At 49.9% G+C, this 27,426-nt stretch overlaps 1 protein-coding gene across 3 annotated transcripts in view; it reads left to right on the top strand.

The window, feature by feature from the left end:
- The window catches only part of Ccdc60 (coiled-coil domain containing 60), a 167,345-nt gene that overhangs the window by 80,139 nt on the left and 59,780 nt on the right, over positions 1-27,426 (top strand). For all 3 annotated transcript variants that reach the window (XM_021162733.3, XM_021162734.3, XM_021162731.2), the window contains exon 3: positions 24,380-24,550. In XM_021162733.3, coding sequence (XP_021018392.1) covers positions 24,380-24,550 — 171 coding nt within the window. The remainder of the gene's footprint in view (positions 1-24,379; positions 24,551-27,426) is intronic.

The raw sequence follows: 27,426 nt of genomic DNA, 5'->3' as shown, positions 1-27,426 counted from the left end.
GATCTTCCCCAGACTTCCCATGAAAACAAGAACAAAACAAGACAAAACACCTAGAGAACCTTTTTTTTCTGCCATGAAGTTTTTGTTTGTTTGCTTGCTTGCTTGCTTTGTTTTTTAAAGAAAGAAAACCAAACCAAATCAAATCAAACAAAAATACAAGATTGAAAAGCCAAACAGTCCAAGTAGCGTGGAGACTGGTGATTCCTCCGGGTCCCCAAGGCTGTACCAGAGCCAAGCTTGAGGGTAGGGGAAATTCTGAGTGCCATACTCAGGGGTCCAATTATAGGAAGTGCATAGACAGCCCTGCAGCACCCCCCCCCCCAACTCTCACAGTTAGCTGCCAAAAGAGCCTCATAGTGAAACAGGTAAAGAAACCAGCCGTCTTCTACAACAGTCTTTAAATAAGGAATGCTTCCATTGGAGTACTTGAAACAAAGGCCAAGTGGTCACTACAAGTCAACGAGAAATCTGAGTCTACATCTTTGTCTCAAGACAGCTCAAGATGTACGCTGGTCCAGCACTTGGGAGGCAGAGGCCAGCCTGGTCTACAAAGTGAGTTCCAGGACAGCCAGGGCTATACAGAGAAATCCTGTCTCAAAAAACAAAACAAAAACAAAAACAAAAGATGTACGCTGGCTTCAGAGCAGCCCTGAAACCTCACGAGCTCCGCTTGAAGGTCTTTCCATCACCTGAGCCCAAGGTCAGGCAGGCGAGAAAGCATGTGTGCTGTAATATCAGCCACATCACCACAGGGTGAAGAACACAGTGTCCCGGCCCCACAGGGCTACACAGGTGAGTCTGTTGGTTGAAAGTATCAGCAGCACAAGCTAGAGGGACTGGGTTCAGATCCCCAACATTCCACGTTTAAAAATACAATCAAAACCAGGCACAGTGTTGCATGCTTGTAACACAGAACTGAATCCCGATTCATTGAGAGGCTCCATAGCAACAGACAGAGGGTCTGCCGGATAGGTGGAGGCACCTGCCAGCAAGCCTTCATAACCTATGATCCCAGGATCTTCACGGTCAAAGGAGAGAGCCTGCTCCTACAAGCTGTCTTCTGATCTCCACATACAGTCGGTGGCACCCAGATGTAGGCAAACACACATATGCGCATGCACAAACATGCACACATACACGCACATACACAGGCATGCAATACACGTACACACACATATACACACACAAATACATGCATACACATGTGTATGTGCACACACACAGTCATGTAACACATATACACACTCAAGCACTTGCACACACAGGCACACACACCCACACAAGCACACACCATCACGCATACACACACAAAAGCATCAACACACACATACACACATACAAGCACATGCATGCACATGCACACACAGGAATACATGTACACATATGTGCACACATGTACACACATGTGCACACACAGGTATGCGCACCCATAAACACACACAAGGACAAGCACCCACACCCACATGCATACACACACACAAGCACATGCACACGCTTACACATGCATACACACATGTACACACACAGAGGCACTTACCCACACACGCATGCACACACAAACTGAACTGCAAACTGACTGAAGAAGACACTGGACACTGATGACTGATGTCGGGCTTCCACATACTTGTGCATCCACACACATACCACAAGCACACACCAAAAAGTTATGTGCATCATACGTGCACATGTGTACACAGGCACATATCTGGCTCACTTGTGCCTCTTCCCTTGACACCCCTATGAATTTTCTAATTTCTTTTTCCTTTTGGAAGTTTTAGAACTGTTACTAATAGGCAGTGGCTGGGAAAAGGGGAACAGCAGAAGGTGGGAGTCACACCCTGGGCAGAGAAGGAGGCCTCCGCAGGCTTGCAGTGGAAAGGCCCTGGGAGGCTGGGTGACTCGATGATATTCCTGCTCCCTGCCAGGCCCTGAGGTAGCACTCAATAGGCGACCATCGCTGAGGTAAGGGAAGGATGAGAACTGGATGTTCAGTCATCCGAGTCAGACAATGAAGGGAATACTGGCAAAGGGACAGCAACCAGCAGGCTCTGGGTGAATGGGAAGAGCTAGCCGTGGTCCTGGGAAGAGGTGGGCAGCACCTAGGGTCCCTGGAAATGAACTATGGCAAGGATAAAGATTGACAGGCAACCACCCCATGTCCAAGAGGCTGTCGGATCCATCCTCTTGGTGATGGGCAAAGTAAGGTTGTGAATTAAATAGAGGAAGCCATTGACCACACCCTGTCCAATTGCATCATACGCCAGACCCTTCCCACCTCCCCCGTAGGAACGTTACTTAGAGAAAAGCCACTGCTGATCCGTGAGGAAGTGCATGTCTCCAGACAGCAGTCACACTGTCAGTCAGGAAGAACACAGGCTGGTGGTCTCTGTGTCTTGTTCTGCTGTCTGTCCCCAAATTATAAACCAGCGATGCTTCAGAAATTGTCTGTCTGCCCTGGGAAAAACCACTCTCTCCCTGCTTAATGCATTTTTAAATGCCCACACTGGTGGGTCCGGGAAGAGCCACCCCTCCCATTTAGTTATTAAGCCCCATGTAGCACAACAGGAAAGGGTGGCCATTGTGGGGTGGGGTTTGTATCCATATCTGTGCGGCTCATATGCGGTGCTGGTCTGCTTCCACGCACCACACAGCAGGGGCAGGGACCTGACTGGATGCTGACAGCAGGATGTGGGGGGTGGGGGGGTGGGGGGGAGGTTCTGAATCCGAAACAACCAAATTCATAGAAACAGAGATAGATAGTGGCTGCCAGGAGCCCAAGAGGATGGGGGCGTGAAGGTGGGAGGGGGGTCCACGTCTTAGCTATGCAGCCTGGCCTTGTCCTGATTTGCCATACAGTGGTCCAGACCCTACGCTGTACTGAACACTTGCAATTCATCAACCACTTAGATTCGAACTGTTCTTGTCCTCGAGGCGGGGGAGGTGTGAGAGATGAGGGACACGCTAATCATCTTGGCAATCGTGATTATTCTGAGCGTGCATATACTGGGCCATGAAGTTGGTGGTCTTGGAGGAGGAGGAGGAGGAGGAGGAGGAGGAGAGGGCGAAGAAAGGGAAGTTTGGAAAGGATGAGGAATGGGGAGAGGATGGAAGGCTCGGGGATTCAGACAGGAGGAGTGAAAACCATAGCATTGCCACCTTCCCACTGTGAGAGGCTAAGCAAGCGGCTGCACTCTCCAGTCTCCAACATGATAGTTTCTGCATGACGAGCTCACTGTGGGAATCAAATGGATCAACACAAAAGAGTGTCCCACCGGACACTCATTACCGTGCTCCATCCGCGATGGTTCCCATCACGGGCATCTTGGGGACCCAAGCCTGCGCTCCACCAGGGCCTCTGACCTCGAGGACACTCAGCCTCATCAATACCCCGCCTCCCAAAGCAACCCCCCACCCCCCACCCCGCTTCTAAAAGTGATGGGGCGTAAAACAGAGAAGAAGAGGAGGGGAGGGAGGGGGAGCCAGGAAGAGGCCCATGGCACTCTGAGCGCTCTGCTCGCTCATTAACAAGGCAGGCCTGGTGATGTTCCCTCTCCAACAAGGTTCAGAACTTGTAATGGCAGTTGCTTAGAAACCAGAGCCACGGAGGGGCTTCAGCTGCCTTCCAGCAATCACCCTAATTGGGATGTGTACAGTACTGTTTGTTGACGCGCCGCGGGTTTTTCTTCTTCTTTCAGAAGAGACTTGGTCTTCTTGTACAAACGCTGACTCACAGTAATTAAAGCGTAGTCCTAAGCCAAGGCATCTATCTGTTAACCTGACTGAGGAGAGTGCTGGGTGGGGAGGGCAGGGGAGGGTGCAGCCAGGGTGACAATCCTCCTCCAGCAAGACGACCAGCTAAAGTTTCTGCTACTAAAATCATTATGGAGTGTTTCCAGGGACTATGGTGTCTTTGTGGACAAAGTGTGTGCATGTGTGTGTGTGTGGGTGTGTGTGTGTGTGTGTATACATATACACATGAGCTCAGTGAGGTCACAAAACTTGATACACCCATGAGATATGGTAATGAATCAAAACACGACACAGTGCCATGTGTGCACGCTGTGTGACCTGATGTTAAAGGCTGGATCTGGCCGGGCAGTGGTGGCACACGCCTGCTTTAATCCCAGCACTAGGGACACAGAGACAGGTGGATTTCTAAGTTCAAGGTCAGCCTGGTCTACAGAATGAGTTCCAGGACAGCCAGGGCTACACAGAGGAACCCTGTCTCAAAACAACAACAACAACAACAACAACAACACACCTACTGTATTTTGGGTGGAGAGATGGCTCAGTGGTTAAGAGTACTGACTGCTCTTCCAGAGGTCCTGATTCAATTCCCAGCAACCACATGGTGGCTCACAACCATCTATAATGAGATCTGATGCCCTCTTCTGGTGTGTCTGAAGACAGCAATGGTGCACTCATACACATGAAATTAAAATCTCCTAGCTGAAAGTTCTGCCTCCAATCACAAGAGACAGTTGGACTATGTCTCTGACAGACAACAAAGATTCCCGGAGGTATGAGAAAAAAAAAAAGGCTGGATCTTCCTTCCCTTTGGGGGCTTGGGCACCACATGTGGTCATGAGGCATGAGGGAGTCAGTCAGAGACTGCATCAGGGCATAAAGAATTTAGTTCCCTGAGTGGCATGCAGAGGGCCATTCCATTGGAACATTTCTCCCAGTGACTGAAAAAGCTATATATAAGTACATATTGGTTTATATATATTTATGTATTTGTTTTTATATCTTATATAATTTGTGTATATGTAAATATATATCCACACACATGCAGGTGTGTGTGTGTGTGTGTGTGTGTGTGTGCGCGCGCGCGCGCGCGCGCACCCAGCTACTCATCTCCACCCTGTTTCGGCACAAACAGTGCTACAGCCTGCTCCACGCAGAGAAAGGGAACGCCCCCAGAAATGCCAGGCAAAGTCGGCGTGTGTCTAATTGGTGTTATAAATTCAAGAATTCTAAGCAGCCTCATCTGCCATGCAGCAGCGTTCTGGAGAACACGCCCCGTGTTCCGATCACCACACCAGCTTCTGGGGCACAGAGGATAAAGTTCCTGAGGCGCCTATACTAGCGCCGGAGAACCTGTGGTGGCTACACAAGCCGGCCAGCAGTTCACTACAAGTTCAGTGGCACAGCTCACCCGACCTGGGGCGACTTCCGGGGAGCATGGGGGCGGGGCTTGTGGCTAAGCAAGGTCTGAGGGATGAGGACATTCAGAAGGTGGTACAGGCAGAGCACCGGGATACAGAGAGGCGTGGCTTCTGAGCACAGTCCTTGGCGTTACTAGGATAGCCAGAGGCAATGAGGAGGTTAAGAAGAGGGGACAAGCCTGGTGCCTGAGGGTCCCAGAGGGCTGAGGTGCAGTCTGTAAGGTCACTTCCCTAGCTGCTGTGACAAAGACACCTGTCAGCATGAAGGGACAGAGATCTGTGGTGACTCAGTCTAAGAGGCAGCCCAGTCCACCATGGTAGGATGGCACACACGATGAGGGCAGGGAAAGGGTCATGTGACTATCTGGCCAGACACTTCATGCCCACAAACAGGGAGACACCTGAATGCTTACATTCAACGTAATTCCTCCTTTGTCCCTTTTTCTTTACTCAATCCAGGACCCCAGAAGTTAAGCCTCTCTGAAATCAGCTATAGAGAGAGAGAGAGAGAGAGAGAGAGAGACAGTGTCAGTCAGTCACAGGAAGACAGGACAGGGGACAGAAGAGAGGGCTAGGTGCTGTAATCATCGTGCATCTCCAGAAAGACCACACCAGGCCAAACAGTTCTATGTGAGGTTTATTGAGAGGGAGTAAGGCAAGGTGACGGCAAAAAGAGTAGGGGGGGGGGGGAGAGAGAGAGGTCAGAGGGTTCTTCCTTTTATATATGGATAGTGGCGTAGCCACAGGTAAAGGTGAGAGGTAAGCCAAGTAGATTATGGGAATCTGGTGGCTGTTGCCTTGGCAACAGGTGTACAGGTTGTGTTGTCACCTATATGTGATGACATGGGTTTCAGAGGTCCCGATACCAACACTAGGTCTGTTAGGAGGGAGGGTGCTGTCCAAGGAAGAGGTTGTCAGAATAATAAGACCAAAGGCCACTGTGGTTCCCCCACTGCCATTTTAAGTCAGCATGGGTGGTCTCTAGAAGGCACAGGACACTGGGATCCAATGGACACCCTGCTCCCTCACAGTGGTCCAGGTTCTGTGTCTAACTTGCCACGGACGCCTCTCCTCTCTGCACCTCTGAAAACCAGAGTCTTTCTCAAAGACTCAATACAGTTTCTGAGTTGGGTCAGGAACAGCAGTTCTCAGTGTCAAGCCAGGGGCCCCAGAGGGGAGCAGACAGAAGAGGAGGGGAGGGGAGAGGGGAGAGGAGGGCTGGGCTGGGCTCTAGGCCCAGACACCATCCACCCGGGTAGGCAGCTTTTGAAGGGAACGACCAGTGTCAGTTTTTGCATGTCCTCTTGAGTTGTGCAAAGAGCCTTGCAAGCAATATCTACTAAAGATACCTGGGAGGGGAGTGGTGGAAGGCTGGAGAGGAGGGGAGAGGGATGAATGCATTAATCGCCAGGCAAGATGCATGCAAATACCAGGCAGTTTGGTCACGTTTACTTAGTGACAGTACATTTGTAAAAACAGGGAAGATGTATGCGCCCTGAAGAGAAAGCAGGGTGTCTGAAATGAACCAGTGAATCATGGGAAGTATGGCCAAGAGGTGCTGCAATAGATAGTAACAGGGCTGTCAATAAGCAGCCTGGAACTACAGTCAAATGGAAACCGAAACAGGCCATCAACGGGAGATCAAACTGCTGGCCTGGTCCTTCTGTGTGTTCTTCACTTCAGAAACTGGTTGCTTTATTCACTGATGATGAGAAATGGTATGAGAAATAGTGGGGACCACTGTGTGCCAAACAGGGTGTGTGAGGAATCCAGCAACGTGTCTGCCTCTAGGGTCCCTACTATGTACTAAATAACAAGGAGGGAGCATGGAGGGGAAGTCCAGCATGTGTCTGCCTCTAGGATCCCTACTATGTACCAAACAATGGGGGGTCACTTGGGGGGGGGAGAAATACAGCATGTGTCTGCCTCTAGGGTCCCTACTATGTGCCAAACAATGGGGGAGGGGGAGTCCAGCATTTATCTACCTCTAGGGTCCCTACTATGCACCAAACAGTGGGGAAAGGGGTAGTGGGGGGGTCCAGCTTATATCTGCCCCCAAGGGATCAGATTTCCAGAGACGTGGGTGCAGTTTTTCATAGGCATTCAAAGTTTGCACCTTATTCCCCCCAAAACACACATACACACACACATACACACACACACATACACACACACACACACATACACACATACACACACACACATACACACATACACACACACACATACACACACATATACACACATACACATACACACACACACACCATCAGTGTTTGCCTCCTGTGTGGTGAGTGGGCTTGCTGTGGGCCCGTTGGCTGGCAATAATGTGGTTGGGCAGCAAGGACCTCCTCTTTCTGAAGCTGCCTGAATGTTCAGTGGAGGTTTCTGCACCGATTCACTTGGGATTTTGTTTTTGTTGTTGTTTTTGGTTTTGTTTTAATCCTCCCGATGTGCCTTACCCTCATGTCTCCTCCTTTACAAGTCAAATGAGATAACCTGGTCCTGCAGGGTCTCCAAAAGAAACCAGCCCGGGTTTGGAGCCCATAGAGGTGCGACCCCACCCCAGCTGGTGACCCTGCCCCATGTCACAGACACTCACGGCCACAGGGTGGTTGGTGGTGGTGGTGGTGATGATGGTGATGGTGGTGCTGCTGCTGAGGCAGGTGGTAGTCCGTGATAGAGTGTGATGCAGCCGCTGGTGCTTGGTATACCAACCATGTAAGTAGCACTGCTGGCGGTGATGGTGTAGAGATGTTTGTGGTTGTGGTTATCCATCTCCAGTCGTCGGAGCAGAGTGGCCAGTTCTGTTTCTATCACACACCCTGTTGTTAGTAGTTAGAATCAGAGCTTGGCTACCCCACCTTATCCTCCCCTGAGTACATGCTGCCTCTGCACGCCCTTGGGGTTGAACAGCAGATGAACCTCAGGTGAGGTATGTGGGAGCTGAGGGCCACCATTGTGAATGTGGACTTCAAGCTGTCAGAGACAGAGGCTCAAATCCCCCCTTTGCTCTTGGGGGGTCTTGTTCTGTAAAGATTTGATTTTGAGTTTGTATGGAGGCTGTAGAATATGTGAGGTGTTTGGTGTGTGTGTGTTGGGGGAATAAGTGTATGTGTATATGTTTATGAATGTGTGTATGTGTGAATGTATGAATGTGTATAAATGTATATGTGTGTGTATGTGTATGTTTGTATGTATGAATGTGTATGTCTAGGTATACATGTGTATATGTACACATGTGTATATGTGTGTATATGTATGTGTGTGCATGTATGTATGTGTATATATGTATATGTGTGTATTATGTATGTATATGTGCATGTGTGTATGTGTACATATGTGTACATGTGTGTATATATGTATATGTGTATATGTGTGTGTATATGTGCACATGTGTGTATGTTGCAGATGTATTATTATATGTGTATGTGTGTATGTTTTTGTGTACATATTTATATGTATATGCATGTGTGTATGTGTATCTTTATGTGCATGTGTGTACATGTGTGCACATGTGTGTATGTATTATATGTGGATATGTGTATATGGGTATATATTTATGTGTATGTGCATGTGTGTATGTGTATCTATGTGTATATGTGGATGTGTGGATGTGTGCACGAATGCATGCAGGTAGACACATGTTTGTGTGTTCACAATGCAGTGGCATGTCATACCCAGAAGGCTGCTTCAGTAGACTCTTCTCCATCCTCCAGCTCTTACCGTCTTCTGCCCCTTCCTCCGCAGTGCTCCCTGAGCCTTGGATGTCTACACCACCACACTGAAGGCCAACACTGATTGTGTGTGTAAGGGGCCGAACACACAATCAGAACACACAATCAGATATAATGCATGGCTGGCCACCAACATAAATAGGACCTCTGGGTCTGTTTGACAGATTCCCTGACCTGTGAACTCAGAAAGCTCAATGCAAACCAGCTGGCTTGACTGACATTCACTGGTCAGCAGGGACCCTGTGACCCCACCGCCACCACCACCAGGCATGGGCATGGGCTCTGCAGGCCCCGACAGCCTCTCCCCATTACTCTCTTCTCCTTGCCCCTCTCTTCCAGTATTTCCTTCAGTGACAATCAGAGATAGCGATTAAATTAAAACCCAGAAAAGAAAACCACTTAAAATAATTAGAAGGCGCCTGCGTGCAGTTCCTCCTCCAGCAGCGTGGAGGTTAACTCCCCGGCCCTTTAGTTTAATAAATTTCATTACTGCTCAAGAGCCAGGCACTCGTCCACACTGACACTCTGCACGGCAGATTCACCGGACCTTTGTGAATTGCCTCATAACGCAATTCACCAAATCCTAAAATAATTGTGGTCTAATTAGACTGTTCTTGCCATAACTCCTGGAAAGACAAGCACCTAAGCTTGCCACTTAAAGCAAGCACCACTTCCCAGAAGCCTTGTGGGGCTTACAGCCAAACTAACACCCTGGCTGTGTGCAAGACAAGAGAGTCATAACAGTGCCTAGGGCATCAGTGACTGTTGGTGAGGAACCATGACAGGAAAGAAGAAAGCGGTAGCTGGTGCTGTAAACAAGATCCCCGTGACATGCTGTCAACTGCTTCCCATGCATAATCTCCAGCAGCACCCTAGAATGGTGTGTTGACTGATTACTTGATGAAAATAGCTTAGGGAGGATGTGTGTGTGTGTGTACATGCGCGCACGTGCATGCATGTGCATGTATGTGTGCAGTGTGCTCATGTGTACATTGATGTGCATGTGTACATTTTGTGTGTGTATATGTGAGCATGTGTGTGTGCACATGTGTATGCCTGTAAGCGTGAGCATGTATGTGTGAACTTGTGGGGTATTCCATGTATGTGCCCATGCATGATGGGGCAAGGGTTGATCTTGGATGTCATCCTTGTTCTCCGCCTTAGTTTTTGATACAGGGTCTCCCATGGACCCTGGGGCTTACCAGTTTGGATAGAAGAGCTGAGCGGCAAGCCCCCATAGGGATCCCACCCATCTCTGCCTCCTCGGAGCTGGGGTTAAAGGTGAACAGTGCTTCGCCTGGCTTTTTGCAAGGCAGCCAGGGACCCGAGCTCAGGCCCTCCTGCTTGTGTGGCAAACACTTGGCTGCTTGAGTCACGTCCCCAGCTGGGGAAATACACTTGGCCTCGTGTCCTCAGGCATAATGCCACAGCGGCAGGGGTGGGGGGTGCCAGAGCCTGTCCCTCATGCCTTGGCTGACATGAAACAGAGAGATGGGGGCTCTGGTATAACCTTGAAGGACTCTCCCTGGTGACATACTTCCTTCAGCTAGTTCCCACCTCCCAAAGTTTCCAATATCTCCCTAAGTATCACAGAAGACGGAGACTAAGCATGCACATGCCCGAGGCAGGGGCTTGGGGGATGCGATTCACATCCAAGCTATAACAGGTTGGTAGCCATTAGTGGAGTGGTTCTCAACCTGTGGGTCTCAACCCCTTTGGGGTCAGATGACCCTTTCACGGGGGGGGGGGGGGGGGTAGGGGTGGACTGGGGGCCCAAATATCAGATATTTACACTATGATTCATAACAGCATCAAAATTACTGCTATGAAGTACCATGAAGTACCAAGGGAAATAACTTTATGGTTGGGGGTCACGACAACATAAGAACTGTATTAAAGGGTCACAGCTGCTGCTTTCATCATGTCAGCCAAGATGAACCTCAAAGGAGTGGCACAAGTCACCCACGATCACAGACACTGACACTGGGTGACAAGGGAATGACCGTGTGCAAAGCCACCACCACCTCCTTGTGCCTGTCTGCCGAGTCAAGCTGCTGGGATTTCAGGCAAACTCCACTGGGCACTGAGTCCACACTAGGTCTACTCGACCTCTCCAAGCTTGTGTTTCCTTATGAGAAGAACATGGCTGACAGGCACATTTTGGGGCACTGGGCGTGCTTGCTGAGGTGACCACAGTGCCCAGCTCAGGTTCTCACATGTGCCTTCATTAGGCACCCTCTACCACTGGTGCAGGGGGTGTCTGTTTATATCCAACGGCAGCCACCTTCCTGCCCTAAGACCCCAGTCCTTTAACGGTTCGGATCCTCCAGGTCTCATCCATCAACTGCTTGTTAAAAACTCTCCCAGACCTAAGTCTCACTGCAGAGGTGCTATGCTTCTGAGATTCTGCCCCTTTCCTTGGCCAAAGATGCCGGAGTTCAGTGTTGGTGTTGTGGCCATTTGGCTAAGAGAGGAGTTGCTTGGGACTGTATTCCGTAGCATAGCAGCAGAGCCCCGAACTTGCCTGGCTGCAGTCAATAAACGATTACAACCCTCAAGCCAGGGATACAGCCCATCCCTGCAATTACAGCACTTGAGAAAGCCAACCTGGGCCACACAGTGAGACCAACAAACAAACAAACAAACAAAAGCTGACAGACAATACAAAATCAATCACATCCCTTCCTAGGTGTGTGGCGCATGCCTAGAGTCTGAGCTTTTGGAACACTATGAGAGTTGAAGGATCAGCAGTTTGGGTTCAGGGTGGGCTACAAGAAAAGCCTCTGTCTGGAACAACAATAATAGTAACAACAACATCGTCATCCTGCACATAAAAGTTTACCTTCTGGAAGAAGACAATTCAGTACCAACAGGGTGGTCCTATGGTCACCAGGATCCAGTTTCCTGCTCTGTGGCTGAAGTGCTACTCAAATGGTTTCAGCTGCCAGGACTCCCCCAGCAGCAAAATGGTTGGGAGGTGCGGGAGGCTACATTGTTACAGCCAACCTTCAAGCAAAGAGACTAGAATTCACGCCATACAGGTGCACCAAAATCCATCAAAGAATTTCCCCAGGAGCCTCCCCTTGCATCTCATTAGCCTGCTCCATCTAAAAGGCAGCCAGAAAACAAAGGAGTGGACTGGCTCCTTTTCTCCTCTCCTCTCCTTCCTTCCTTCCTTCCTTCCTTCCTTCCTTCCTTCCTTTCTGTTTGTCTGTCTGGGCACACTAAAGCCCAAGATCATAGTGTCTACCACTAAGGAAGCTGGGGAACAGGCATTTGGAAACCAGGGAGAAAGGTGGGAGAGACAGACAAGTGCCTTTGCAGACTCTGTCCTTTATGAAGCCCACAGCTTGGGCCGGAGAGATGGCTCAGAGGTTATGTGCACTGGCTGCTCTTCTAAGGGCCCTGGGTTCAACTTCTAGCCCAAAATGGTGGCTCACAGTCGTCTGTAACTCCAATTCCAATGGAGGGTCTCATGCCCTCTCGTTTTCCCAAACACCAAGCAAGCACTCGTGTGGTATACAGACACATGTACATGCAGGCAAAATATGTACACACGTACGTTCGTGCATGCACATACACACAAGCTTTAAACTTTTTAATAAAAAATAAAATCAAATAACCCCACAGCCTGGAAAGAAGGGCCAACTAGTAAATGGCCACCGTCATCCAATGTGATGAGTGCTGGGCTGGAGAGGATGCTAAGCCAGGACCAGCCAAGTGAAGGTGGAGGTGGTGTGTGTGTGTGTGAGAGAGAGAGAGACAGAGAGAGAGAGAGACAGACAGACAGAGAGACAGACAGACAGACAGACAGAGACAGACAGAGACAGACAAAGAGACAGATAGAGAGAAAGAAGAGAGACAGACAAGGAGAGACAGATACATACAGAGAGACAGACAGGCAGACATGGACAGAGACAGAAGACAGACAAATACATAAAGAAAGAGACAAAGAGATGACAGGGAAAGACAGACACATTAAAAAAGACAGACAGAGCCGGGCATGGTGGCTCGCGCCTTTAATCCCAGCACTCAGGAGGCAGAGGCAGGCAGATTTCCGAGTTCGAGGCCAGCCTGGTCTACAGAGTGAGTTTCAGGACAGCCAGGGCTACACAGAGAAACCCTGTCTTGAAAAACAAAAGACAGACAAGGGAAGACAGAAGGAGAGATAGACAGAGACAGTCAAAGATAGAGGCAGACAGGCAAAGACATAGACAAAGAGAGAGAGACAGACAGACAGAGACAGAGACACACAAAGAGACAAAGGGAGAGAGGAGCACATCTGGTTCCCAGGGAGAGGAAGATGCCCCGGAGAGCTCAGGTTGTGGTTAGAGGCCAAGTCCCGAAGGGCTGCCCAGAAGAGGAAAGGATATGACGTTGTCCTGAGGATGGCAGGCAGCCACTGGGCAAACTGGAGCTCGTTGGTCACGGTGGCTAGACCTGAGCTTGTGCCAGGCATGGGGCATACCCTCAGAAGCCCAGCACTTGGGTGGCTGAGGAAGATGAACTGTGAGGTCAATCTGAAGATAGTGACCCTGTCTCAAAGGGGCAACGGCAAACAAACAACAAACAAACAAACAAACAAACAAAGAGCCCTACAGCCCCATGGAGAGCAGGCTAGGAAGAGGAAAGCTTCAGGCAAATGAACAGGTGAGCCTTCAAATGAAGACTTGCACTGTCGCTCTCTGTTTCTGTGCCTCTCCAAAGCGGAGACTCCAGCATCGCCTGAGTAGTACCTCAAGGCAGCAACAGGGAAGCCACCACATCTCCTGTCCCCACCCCCCATGGTCCAACCACTGACAGCACCAACTGAGCAGAGTCTCTGAGGCATGGAGTGCCTTGCCCATACATAAGACCCACAGCCTGTACTTCACAAAACAGAGGAGCTGGAGAGAACCCTCCTGAAGCCATATCACCTGTCCCCCCCCTCTACCAGAACCAGCCTTTCTGCTGCCCCTCACCACAGCATGCTGTCCATTCTGTCCATCATTTGGAGTCACTCAGGAAGCAGAGCCATCTTGAATGTGGGGCCTGAGCGATGAAGGCCTGAGGCTGGGGAGCCCCCACCCCCACCCCAGAGTCAGGTGTGACCATCAGCAAATGGCCCAAGGCCACTCCTGCTTTCCTCTAATAAGTGGGTTGTGCGATTCGCACTCTGATCTGTTTCTAGTCAATTCACCGTTCACACAATATGCCACCAGCGGCACCCATCACTCTTTGTGTATGTGATCGACCTCTGTCTGGGCAATCTTGTCCTAGCAAGAGAAAGAAAAGCCTCCCTCATTAGCACTCAGAAGAGAGCCTCAGCCTGTGCGCTGACAAAGACGCCCGCTTGGGAGGGGCTTAATACGCACCATCCTTTTGTCTGAAAAAGCAGTTCAAACTCTGTTGTGATTACCGTTGAGTGAGGTTCAATTACTGTAATAAATATATCCCAAATTTCATCTCAGCCACATTTGCATTTTAATGAATGAGTCTCACCCTCTTGTCAATTTGGCGGCCAGACTAGATGTATTAAGTTATTGTATAAACAGGGCGTTGTAACGCAGGGAATTTAAATGCAGAATAAATGCTCTGCTGTGTCGGAGCCAGAGCCGGTGCATCGTTGCCTTGCCCCATCCAGCTTGCCTGAATGGGCAAGACACGGACTAAGGATGGCGGTTTTCGATTCTGCCCACTCTCTCTCACGCTTACCCTGCCCTCCTGAGAAATCAATACCACGTGGGCCGACCAAGCAAGGTGTGAGCCAGCCAGATGAAGCGGGCTCTCTAAACCCCCCGCCTCCGTACTCGGGGACCACACTGATTTATCTGGTGGTCTTTGAAAATGGTAAAATGGGTTAAGTGAAAATTTCCCCCTTGTAGACGATAACCTGATCCAGGAGCAGGGCGCCCCTGAGGTCCAGTTGCCAGGAGCGTCTGTCCATCGGAACATCGTCCAGCCTCCTCCACCAAAGCACTCTTGTCTTTATAGCCCCATGTTTCTCGTAGGCAGAGACAGAAAGAGTGAGTGAGAACCGGCTGGGCACGGAGCCATAACACCATTAAAAGTTGGGTTCTTTTCTTGTAAGGTTGTCAGCCCCTAACTCCGTGACAGCAGTTATTCCTCCTCCCTCCTTAATGGAGGTTGAACACCCCCCCCACACACACACACACAAGAACACACACGAGTGTGTTCTCATCTCATGCTGCCTCTCAACTCTCTAGTCTGCAACTTCTTTCAAAAACCACGTGCATGTTGGGAGCTGCCCAGTTCCGGTTTCTTTTCAGTCCTGGGAGGCGTTTGTGTGACGTGACTTAAGTCAGACACACACACACAAAAGAAAAAAATATCCCATCATACCATCTCTAAGCAGAATCTAAAGGGAAATGTGAGTTGAGGGGAGAGGGGCATTATGAGGAGCGAGGAGGGAGGGGAACGCATAGAGGCGTGTAAAAAGGCACACATCTGCAAGTCCAGAATTTTAACATATATGATGAGGACTGTAGTCAACTTACAGGAGCAAAGATATTCCAAGGCAGGAACCACAAAAATTCAGTGTTCCTAGGAGCTGGAGCTGATTGAGGCCACAGGAGGCTTATTACACACAGAAAGCCTTCGGAGGGTGGAACTGTCCAATCCAGGAACCCAGAAAGAACTTCCAAGACGACCCCGTGGCTAGCGCGTATCAAAAACCTCACTTTCCAAAGTCAAGCAAGGAAAGCAGGTGCCTAATGCGTCAGTCTGACCACTGCTTTCTGGAGAGCTTTGTTGTAAGAAGCAAGAGAAGGTAGCAAGGCCAGGGTTCCAGTGGAGTCATTGTTCACCCAGACATGTGTCCAGAGTTCAAGATGGTGTTGCTGTGACGAGATGCCTGACAAAGATCAGATAATGGAAAAAAGGTTTAGTGTGGTTTCCTTGTCTCGGAGTATTCTCGTCCGTAGTGGCCAGGAGGGCGTGGTGGATCACCTTGGTTCTTGGCTATGGATGTGTGTGATAGAGGCTGTTCCTGTCACAGCCGACCAGGAGGCAGGAGAGTGTTTAACCCTCAAAGACCCATTTCTAGTGACCTCGAGAGGTAGAACCGCTCACCTCATTCACTGATGCAACTGGAACAAGTCTGTGGATCAAGAAACCAAACAGCAAGCAGCTAAGACCCAATAGCCCCAAGCTGGGGACACAGTGCAGTTGGTAAAACATGGCCTAGCACAAAAAAGCCCCGGGTTTCATCTCCAGCACAGCATAAAACGGGGAATGGTGGTGTACGTTGCAACCCAGCATTCAGGAGGTCAGAGAGAGGAGGGTCAGAGGTTCCAGGCCATCCTCAGCTACATCACAAGTTCAAAGCCAGCCTGGGATACCTGAGACTGTCTTAAAAAACAAAACAACCAACTATTTGATAAACCTAACACCCTGGGCGTGAAGGAATCATACATGTTAATGTTAATGCTAGTGTTAATGTTACAGAGGAGAGCAGGTCTTTTATCTAATAGCCCCACCTTTCTCCGAAAAAAAGAAACCATTAATTCTTATAAGCTCCCTTTTCTACAGTCTGGGGAAACGGCTTTCTTACTGACATGTCCTACCACATCTAAAAAGCATACTTCCTTACATTTTAACATACCCAAACTTGAAGCCAATATATAATCATACCTTCATTTAACTAACAAGTTTTCCTCAATAAAACAATATTCCATTTTTACAGTAGAGATGTATTAATCAGCTCTTTTCACACTGGGGCTGGGTAACAAGCAGCCTCCCAAAAATTCAGTAACTTTAATAGACATTTTTGGTAAGGTGTGGGGCTCTGGGGTCAGGGGATCTAGGCTGGAGCTCTCAGGTTCCCATACACACGTTCCCTACCACTCTCTCTCTCCAGGGTCTAGTGAGACATGACAGCCGTCAGCTCCTCCTGGGTCCACGTGAGAAAATTTATCCCACACATGTGCACAACAGTGCTTTAACGTCCTGTCAACGGAGGAAGTCCCAGTGGGAAAGACCTCCCCCCACCCCTGAGCACACAGGATGGGCAAGGGAGTGGGCACCTGCTGCCCTAGTCAGCCACAGGTGGTGTCTGAGATTGGCAGAGCATGACCCCAAGGGCGGAGGGCGAGCCACTGCTTGCTGCAGACCTAGGATGACCTGGGCATGCTAAGAAGCGCAATGCTTCCTTCTGAATGTGTGAGCTCGGAGCCTAGAGGTAGAGATGAGAGTCCTGGAAGCTACCCTACTGCTTTCCTGTTTTCTCTGTAGGTTTTAGCATCAGACGGACAGACAGACGGACAGGCAGGCAGTTAGGCAGAATCAAGTCATCCTTCAGGCAAAAGTTGATTAAGAGCACTGGCCACAGAAAAAGTCCCGAGCAGAGAATTTCAGACTCAAGGGACAGAGTAGGGTATCTGTCTTTCAAGGCTCCCAGAGGAAGGAGAGACCCTGGACCCCAAGGCAGCAGGCTTGGTTCCTCTGTGCGTGGCCTGGGATGTTGACAAGAGCTATAGGAACATAACTCTAGACAGGGATGGTAGGGATCACAGGGGTCATGGGCGTCACAGGGACGAGTGGCTTGGATACTGCGTGTCCAAAGCAAAGTTATCTTGATAGTGAATTGGCTGATGGAGTTGAGTGTCAAGCCAACCCTAATCAGATCCCTGTCAGCTGGGGGCCTGGTCGCTTTAAAGGCAGGGGTTCTCTAACACTTCTGATCCCTTTTCGACTTGCCATGACATCCCTCATGTAACCTTCTCTGCCTGTTCTCTCACCTAGGAATCACACAAGCCCTCTGGACCATTAAGCAGTAGTAAGTGTCGCTTCCCATGACTGGGTCTGGGGGCTCGCTGAGTCCTCCCAACAGCCCTTTGGGTCATGAACTACTTGATGCCTGTTGTATTTGAAGATGAAGCTCCCCTGCTTCATTAGGCAGCTGCAGTGGCCAAGCCTGCCATCCTAGTACTCAGGAGGTGGAGCCAGTAGGATCCAGAGATGAAGGGAGGGACCAGCCCAGGCCACACCTTCAAATTAATATGCATCAGCGTGTCTCTTACTGCCTGGCCCTGTGGCTGTGATGAAACACTCTGACCAAAGCCATTTAAGGGAGAGTGGACTGAGTAAGGCTCATGGCTTCAGTTGTAGTCCATCGTAGCAGGAACGTTACAGGGACAGGAGCTCAGCTGGTCACTTTATACCCTCAGGAAGAAGACGATTTGATGCCACGAATCACGCATGCTGGTCCTGTGCTAGCTTTCTCCACTTTATACTGATCAGGATGTAGCTGATGACACGAATCACGCATGCTGGTCCTGTGCTAGCTTTCTCCACTTTATACTGTTCAGGATGTAGCCCATGTCATGATCTCACCCGCCATCAGCATGCATCTTCTCCTCACATTGTCAGGCGCCAGGCGTGGGGAAATGAAGAGGGTGGGAGAGACCCACGTCCTGCCAGAGCTCAGAGAGACTGGACTGGCAGACTCGGGAGAGTGCTGCAAGACCCCACTAAACCTGCGTGGGATGGCCATCAGGCTGTATTAGAGCTAGGAAGGCACCAGTCTCTGCTCAGACTCTCCACAGACCGCTGGGTACCACGGGAGAGCTGGCTCTGGGATCTTGGGAGTGCACAGAGGCCAGGAAAGACAGGTTCTCAGTCTTGGACATCCCAGATGCCATGCTGGATGTCTCCAAAGAGCTGAGAACGAAGTGGGGGCCCCAGGGACAGCTAGGTCAGCCCCGGGCTGAAAGTAGAAGGGGCAGAGGAGAAAGGTGCTGGGTGGTTCCCACACAGGTGAGAGTCCTTGGTTTGGTCTGGTGGCTGGAAACACTGGGAGGCCTTCCTGTGGGAGATTAGATGCAGCTCTTTAGGGGAAGGCCTATTCCATTGCTCCAGCACAGCGAATCTTGATGAGCAGAGTTGGGCCATGTTTTTAGAGCTTTATTGTAGAAAAACGAGAGAGAGAGAGAGAGAGAGAGAGAGAGAGAGAGAGAGAGAGAGAGAGAGAGAGAGAGAGAAGAAGAAGGAGGAGGAGGAGGAGGAGGAGGAGGAGGAGGAGGAGGAGGAGGAGGAGGAGGAGGAGGAGGGAGGAGGAGGAGGAGGAGGAGGAGGAGGAGGAGGAGGAGAAAGAAGCAGCAGCAGCAGAGGGTGACCATGGCCAAGTGAAGAGAGGGGAGAGAGGGATCAAGAAGGCTGGAGAGAAAGCAAGAGAAACAAGAAGGACAGGAGGGGCCAAGTAGCCACTTTTATAGTGGGCTGGGGCTACCTGGCTGTAGCTAGGTAACTGTGGGGGTGGAGTCCAGCCAGAATACCAGGAGCTTAGGGCATTGCCTGTGTGACTGATAGCCACAAGATGATGGAGTTGAGGGCTCATGGTGTCAGGCGCCTGTGTCTGGGAGCATAGCTTATGGTTCCGTCCCTTGTAAAATTTTTCTACTGGGTCTCCAGAGTAAGCCTCGCTTAACCAGAATACAGACTGCCTTTCAAGGTCCAACATTACAGAAGTTAACATAATCAAGATATGCCCCACAAGCATGCCCAAGGGCCATCTCCCATGTGTTTCTACAATGGCAAACTGACAACTTAAACTAAGGACACATGCTTACTATTTATAGTTATTCAGGGAAGCCGGGTGGGACGGGGAGAGAAGGGGGAGGGGGTGTGTGTTGGGTGAAGTGGATCGGGCACAGAGAAGCAAACGTGGTGTATCCTAAAAGACACAGGAGCTAAGCATTGATTGTATAGACTAGGAAGCAGAATTCTGGTTCCTACAGGCTGGGATAGAGAAAGGGAAGATGGAGAAAGGCTGGCTCCTGGGCACAAGCATACAGTGGGACCTCAGGGGGTCTACAGTACTGATACAGGCTGTAGCTGATTGGCAGCCATGAACTGAGTACCAGGAAACAGCTAATAGAGGGGGGCTGGAGTGTCCCCAACACAAAACCTAACTGGCCATGGGGCAGTGGTCATGCCTCTTACCCTAAATGGCCACTAGCCATTCATACTTGTGTGGAGATATCATACCGAACCCCCAAAACACAATTATTTATGTCAACTAAAAATGAAAAAAATAAATGGTATCTTGAAGCCCACCCAGGTGTTGGGGAGATAGATCAGCAGGTCAGATCACTTGTTATACAAGCATGTGGGCCTGAGTTAAAATCCCAGAACCCACCTCAGAAGTCAGGGTAATCTCCTGTCTGTGATGCCAGCACTGCGGGTGGGCGGAGACAGGCAAATCACTGGAGCTTCCTGGCTACCAGCCTAGCTCCAGGTTCAGTGAGAGAATCCATGCCAAGAAAATAAGATGAAACGTGGTCACCTGACTTCTTCTGCTGGCCTCTGCACACAGGCACAACACAGATACATGTGCATATACCGCAAATACACATGTGTGCACACACATACATACACTGTAGACACACATGTACACATGCATGTACACACATGCACATGTGCATGCACACATACATGAAGACATGCATGCACACACTGCACACATTCATGCATGTGCACACACATGCACACATACATGAATATAAGTGCATATACACACAGTGCACACACATATACACACAAATAATACCCCCAGAAAAGTAACAAAGTGGAAATCCCTCATGAACCCATCGCCTCCTCTGCCTTCATGGCACTCCCCTGTTCCTCTGTCCTATCCCTGCTGAGCCATGTAGAGTCCTCCCATTTGCCCAGCAAGCAATCCTCTCACTGGGTTGCAATGGGCTCCCAGACTCCCATAGAAAGAACCTTTATGTCCTTTGAAAACGTGAGCACCCACCCCATGCAACAGTGAGGAAGTTGTGTCTGGCAGAGGAACCTGCATCGTACAACACACCTCTCTGCCTCTCTGCTCCCTGGTGCTGACAATCACCTCCCTCCACATTAATCCCCTATGCTGTCAGTTAGGGGAGCTTTACACCCTGTGAAGTCATGAGCAAAAGAACCCCCATAAGTGGATTAAAACCATAAACTGCTATTTCCCTGCAAATAGCCCCCACACTACACATAGCCTAGTAATCAGTCCTCAGCAGTAGTGGGGAGGAACGTGGGGGAAGCATGCAGGGAGTGCGCAGAATAAAATCAAACATCTTTTAAATGGGCTTCTGCAGTATCTGGGGAACACCTCCCAGCTCCTTCCATGGTCCCCACCGTCTGAAGTTCCAGAAATAGGCTGGTATGTCTGGCATCAGGGCCAGACTCTCCCCTTGCCTGTTCCTGTTCACCTGTCACTCAGGCCCTACCAGGAGACGCAGAAGCTGGGATACCGGCTGCTTTGGCTGAAAATGGGGCTGAAACCTCAGTCGTTTTCCCCAAGACTATCAGTCCCTGCTTCTCAGCCTGTCCCTGGAGCTCACTAGCTGGGAAAGCCCCCATAAACACTCTAAGCACCTTTAGGAGGCACAGTCCCAGAAGCCCCTAAACCCAGACTCGCGTCAGGATGCAAGGCTCCAGGGCCTCTACCGTACTCTGTGCTTCAGCTCTGCTACAGCAGGCCACCAGCAGACTCAGGTCAGCATTTATGCCTTCTAGTTCACCCCTCGGCTGACTCCCACTCTGTCCTGCTGAGCTCCTACTTAGCCATAATGTCTCCTCCTCTGGGAAGGCCCTCCTCCTGATTTCTCTAGGTATCCCCACCAGGCCCTTTGGCATATTGCGTGGAGCATGTCTGCTTGTGCATACTTCTTCCTGCCTATTGTGAACCCTCACCACCACCACCTGCAGCCACACCACACCAGGCAAATGGTATATGCTGCATGCTTGATGCAACACCAATGTCTGAAATAGGTTTTCAGGCAAGGCCCAGCCAGAGACATGGACACAGTGTCAATGGTCATGGGGCTGCCACCTGAATGACATGAATTAGAAAATGCTACGAAATCCGGCCCCACCCCACCCCAACCTCCCAGCGTTTCCCTCCTCAGAAAATCAGGGATCACCTTAGCCATGCTGGCGTCTGGTCACAGTAGCGTCCTCTAGTGGTACCTGTGGGAAATGCAGGTTCCAGGGTTCGAAGGCTTGGTCCCCAGCTGCTGTAGAATATTTAGGAGTCGGAGCCTAGATGGAGGAAGTGAGTCATAGGGGCGGGCCTTGGGGCTTAATAGACCATCCTTACTGCTCCTTAACCACTGATGCCAAGCAACCAGCCTGCTTCCTGCTCCTACACTTTTCCCCCACCGGAAGCCCTGCAATTAGAAACTAGAATAAACCTTTCCTTCCTCAAATTGCTTCTGCCCAGTGCTTTGTCAATGGCAAAAAAAAAAATGTCTGAGCTTTCCATGCAAAATTAAACAATACCAGGGCACGAGGGTGCAGGCTTGTAATCCCAGAACTCAGAAGCTGAGGCAAGAGACTTCTGAATCCAGGGCCAGACGACTTACACAGTGAGAACCCTGAAAGGAGAAAGGGGTGTCTACAGAAGAGGGGACTCAAACACCACTTTCTCCCAAGAGAGGCTTCCAAACACCCTTTTCATCTGAATTAGGTACTCCTTCCCCTCCCCCAAAGCCCAGAATCTCCCCCTCCTTCTTGCTCTGTGTATCTGTTGGCCTTTTGTGCCTTTCTCTCCCCTAAAAGGCCATGAGCACCAAAGCCCCCAGGGTCCTGTCCATGGCCGTATCTCCAGTAGTCACCATACATAGGTTGATTATCAAGAACTTGAAGGACGCATTAAATTCAATTTCAGGCCCCCAAAGTATATCTAAGAAACATGGTGGTAGTTTACTGCGTTGCCTGACAATACCTCAGGCAGAGGGGCAGACAAACGGACAGGTGAACACACAGATGCGCACACACATGCATTCCTTCTTCTGCAGCTCATTGCTATCAGATCCTACCTCTTGATAAAGATGGGTTAAGAGGAAGGAGGTTAAGGACAGGCTCTCTTCCCAGCAAGCCAGCAGCAGGGCTGATCTAGGAGCCATGGTTGACCTGGCAAAGAAAGAAAGCCAAGTCCCAACACAGGTCACAAGGTACTGCTGGCATCTTCACCTGACAACTTAAACACCTAAGCCAAGCTCGTAGATGTATGCATGCAAATTGAAGAGAGGGATGAGTTGGCCAGACCCCAGACCCTGTGTGCCACCTGCTGTGCCATCAGTGATCATGAATGAGTCCTTCTGAAAACCTGGCACTGTCTGGCCAGGTCCTGTGCATTAAAATCTCTAATCCTGTGGGTTGTGAATTGTGTGGCATGTGTGTGTGTGTGTAGTTGGTACCTTATGTGTATGTGCATGTCTGTGTGGTTGGTGCTCTGTGTGTGTGTGTGGTACTCTGTGTGTCTGTGTGCATGTCTGTGGGGTTAGTATTCTGTGTGTGTGAGCGTGTGTGTGTGTGTGTGTGTGTGTGGTTGGTACTCTGTGTGTGTGTGCATGTGTATGTGTAGTTAGTACTCTGTGTGTGTGTGCGTGTGTGTGTATGTGTGTGTGTGGTTGGCACTGTGTATATGGTTAGCACTGTGTGTGTGCACATGTGTATGTCTATGTGGTTGGTACTGTGTGTGTGTGTGTGCTTGGTACTGTGTTTGTGTGTGTATGTGTGTGCAGGTGATTGGTAATCCTTGTGTGCACTCTTGTATGCTAGTATGCATACCTGTGAATTCCATTCGAGTGGAGGCCTGAAGTCTTCCTTGGTCATTCTTCATCTTTATCGTTTGAAGCAGAGCCTCTCCACAGTGCATCACTCCAGCCTGACTGGCTGGCTAGTGAGCTTTTGTCTCACCATCCCCAGGGGCATGTGCCACCTCTGGTCTTCCTACATGGTTTCTGGAGTCCTGAACTCAGGTCTGCACACTTGAGTAGCAGGCACTTTACCACTGACTCCCCGGCCTCCCTGGCCTGGGCTCTGGATCTTTGTATCTCCTCATAGCATCCTTTAGCAGGCCCATGGTAGGAAGCACTTTCCATAAATCAAGTCGGAGGCATAACAGCATCCCAGGGATTAAATGACCTGTCTCGGGCCTTCAGTGAAAGACAGATACAGAACTCAAGCCGGGGTCTGTCTGGGAGAGAATATTCATTACTTCAGTCTGTGGAAGGAAAAGCTCAATGCAGGCTCACAGATTCAGTCCATCATAGCAGGGACCGCTAGACAGGGTGCAGCTCAGTCGCCGGTGCTGGGAGCAGGTGGCATAGGCCGCTCACATCTCAGCCGACCAGGAAGCAGTGGTTGGAAGCAGAACCAAACGCTGGAGAGAACTTTGAAAGGTCCTCTGTCATGACCCACCTGTTCCAGCTACTCCCTCATCTCAGAATCTCTACAGCCTCCCAGAGTCGCACACAGAAGAGTAGCCTGTGGGGGACAGGTCCCACTCAGCCTCTTATATAAGGACCCTATTCCGTGGGCTCGGTGGTGCCTTTTAGTTGATCCAAAGACAGAAGGTTATCGTCCTAATATACTTAAGAATTTATCTTTGACATTTTCCCCTCCCTTCTCTTCTCCCCTCCTCCCCTCTCCAATCCCCTGCCCCCCCCCCCCCCCGCATCCTGCTCTCTCCTCCAGCTTCCTGATCCAGTGTGTGAAGATAGGCCAAGGCTACTTCAACATCCTGCGAGAGGAAAATGCCAAGAAAAAGAAGCAGCAGCTACTCCAGAAGCTGCAGGAGGAGGAGCTAAACAAGTTCCAGCCGGCCAAGAAGTTCTCAGATATCCACTGCAGGGACAACCTGCTGGCGTAAGTAGGCAGCGGCTGTGGGCAACACCGGGCAGGGCAGGGCGCTGCGGAAGGTTAGCTCAGGGAGGCTCCTCTTGCCCAGGCTGGAGCTCAATGCCTTCCTCAGCCCAGCCCAGCCCTCCTGGCCATTCCCACTCTCTGACCTTAAGTGGAGAATCTTCAGCCACACACGCCCACTCTCCTGTCTGGTGGTTGTAAGAGGGACAGAGGAAACCTTGCTGGTTCCCTTATGTGTCTCTCTCCCTGTCTTTCCACACCTTCTCCTACTCTGATCCCTCCCCAAGTCCCCCTCCACCCAAAGCTTGGGACTCAACAGCCATCTTCAGTGCTGCCTTCCCCCTGGTACCCCCTAGCTTTCAGTCAACCACATGCCATAACACTTCTCTCCTAGGTCCACTTAGCGTGTGCATGCGCTGAGGCATTTTATCTCACATCAGTGTCTCTGTCCTGCACCGCCAGCCTCGGCCCATAGTTCGACACACTGCCGGTCCACAGAAAAGTCTGACTCTGAGTAAAGGCACTTCTCTTCCAGGAAGCCTTTCTCGCAGCCGGGAGAGGATCACCCCCAGACCAGTCCTTTCTGGGATGCTCACAGACAAAACATTGAGAGGAACCATAGCACCGAGCACAGCAGACAGGATGGGGGTTTGCTCTGTGGTGTTCCTACAAAACAGGAATCTATTAGCCGCATTGGAGAGAGTCCTCCTTGGGCCCCCACTGATTTGTCCTGACTCCTCCTTGCACTTCTGGAGTTTTGCTTGGTTTTGGTTCTGATAGCCCTGGTGCAATCCAGACTCCAGGTCCACTCTGACCTCTTTGAATCTAAACAGCACCCAGTCCTTGCCGGTTCTTCCTAGGCCAGCCCCAGCTCAGCTGTCAGGACAAGTCAAGGTGTTGCCTTCACCTTGTGACAGGAGTTCTGTCATTTTTTCTGCTGTGTATTGGAGGCTCAATGGCTCACAAGCTCCTGGGAATTCTTGCCTTGGCCTCCCATCTCTCTGGGGGGATGCTGGGATTACAGACACTTGAGTTCCATATCTGGCTTTTTATGTGGTCCCAGTATAGTGTATATACACATACACACAATATATGTGTATATGTATATATATACATACACAGACATATATGTGTGTGTATATATACACACATACAGAGATATATATGTGGGGGTATATATACAAATTTATATACATACATAGACTCCAAGCAATATAGATATATATGTACATATACTTACACACATATATGTGCGTATACACAGACCAAAATGTGTATATATACATATATGTACACACACATGTATATATACATCTACACACACACATATATAAAACAAGCATCACCTGCAGCTATTTTTAAGCCACTGGCGTCTGGACTACATCAAAGCCAGCTATAATGGGTTCTGTCATGGGTGGGAAGTTACATGTTCACAGCATGTTTTTTAAGTTTCCCTCAGTGATTCCAACATGCAGCTACGGTTGAGCAAATTTCCTCTCAATCCTTACCCAAATTCTGTCATCAAGGCGATAATTTAAAGACAGGCTGATGTGCACATCTTAGAGAAAGAGGAGTTCCTGTGGGCAGATTCACATGTGACGTTTGTATGTCTTACTTCACTGAACACTGTAAGTTTGGTGCTCACTGAAGGTGGGGTCATGTGAGCAGCCATCAGGGGTCAGAGGAGGACAGCAGGGCCCAACATTCCAGGTGACAGTCAGACATCATGGAGACTGAGACAGTTCTATCTACCTTCCAATCGTCCCAGCCTCCTCTGAGCCTTCTCCTTGGTACAGACCCCAGGCAGTCGTTTCTGTCCTCCTTGCCCTCTGAAGCTATGGGAGAGTGACTGGCACCTCTCATGCTGGCTAGAAGGTCTGGTGGCCATGCTAACTAGGGCCCACCAGCTTCTCCCACAGTGTCAATGGCCACTTACCACCTTTAAGTTTTCCTCTTTAATTTTTCTCTTTTTTTCCATTTTGTCTAGCATTTTTTTATTACTTTCATCTAAAAGGTTGTTCAAAATAAGTCAGCTGTCATCCATTCATCATTTATGAATTATTTATTCAATCTGAGGTGAGAGAACAATATTTATGATTTATAGCCCGTCATCGACACTTCCTATTGGGAGCCACCCCTCGGGAGAACTTCTGAATGGCCATGACACACTCAGCCCAGGAAGCAGGGCCAGGTGGGGTGGCTTGGTTGGCACAGTGGTGAGCATGGCTGCCTTCCAGAAGCAGGCTCAGAATAGCCAAGAGCAGAGCTGAGGGAGCCTTCCTCAGGAGGAAAGGGAGGCAGAAGGTGGAATTTCAGGAGTTTTTGCCTCATGAGATATGACCAGAAGGTTTTAGCAAAACATCAGTGGTTCCTTTATCAGGTCTTGGACCAGGTTCAAAGAAAACAGGAGAGTAGAAAGAAAATTGCTTGATGTCTTCTCTTCTGTGGCTGTGAGAAAATACCCTGACAGGAGCCAATGACAAGAGAGTTTCTGTTTGGGCTTGGTTTGGTTTAAAATCCCAAAGGGATTCATTCCATCATGGTGGGGAAGCATGGAGACAGGACCAGAGGCCGCCTGGTCACACAGCACCTGCACTCAGGAAGTAGAGGGTGAGCAGGAAGTGGATCTGATCTGTGAAGGCTCTAGGCCCACCTCCAGTGCCCCAGTTCCTCAAGCAAGGCTCCTCCTCCTCCCCTCCTCCTCTTCCTCCTCCTCCTCTAACAACAACAACAACAACAACAACAACCACTGTGCCTAAACAGCACCACCAGCTGGAGGCCAAGAATTCAGACTTGTTGGCCATGGGGACCCTTCACTGTCAAACTACCACAATCTGAGGAATTTTTATTACGCACCAAACAGTGATGTACTGAAAGAT

Source organism: Mus caroli, unplaced genomic scaffold (assembly GCF_978045245.1).
Source record: "Mus caroli unplaced genomic scaffold, Mus_caroli_1 scaffold_4, whole genome shotgun sequence".
Taxonomy (NCBI): domain Eukaryota; kingdom Metazoa; phylum Chordata; class Mammalia; order Rodentia; family Muridae; genus Mus; species Mus caroli.
This window is presented reverse-complemented; position numbering and strand designations above follow the sequence as displayed.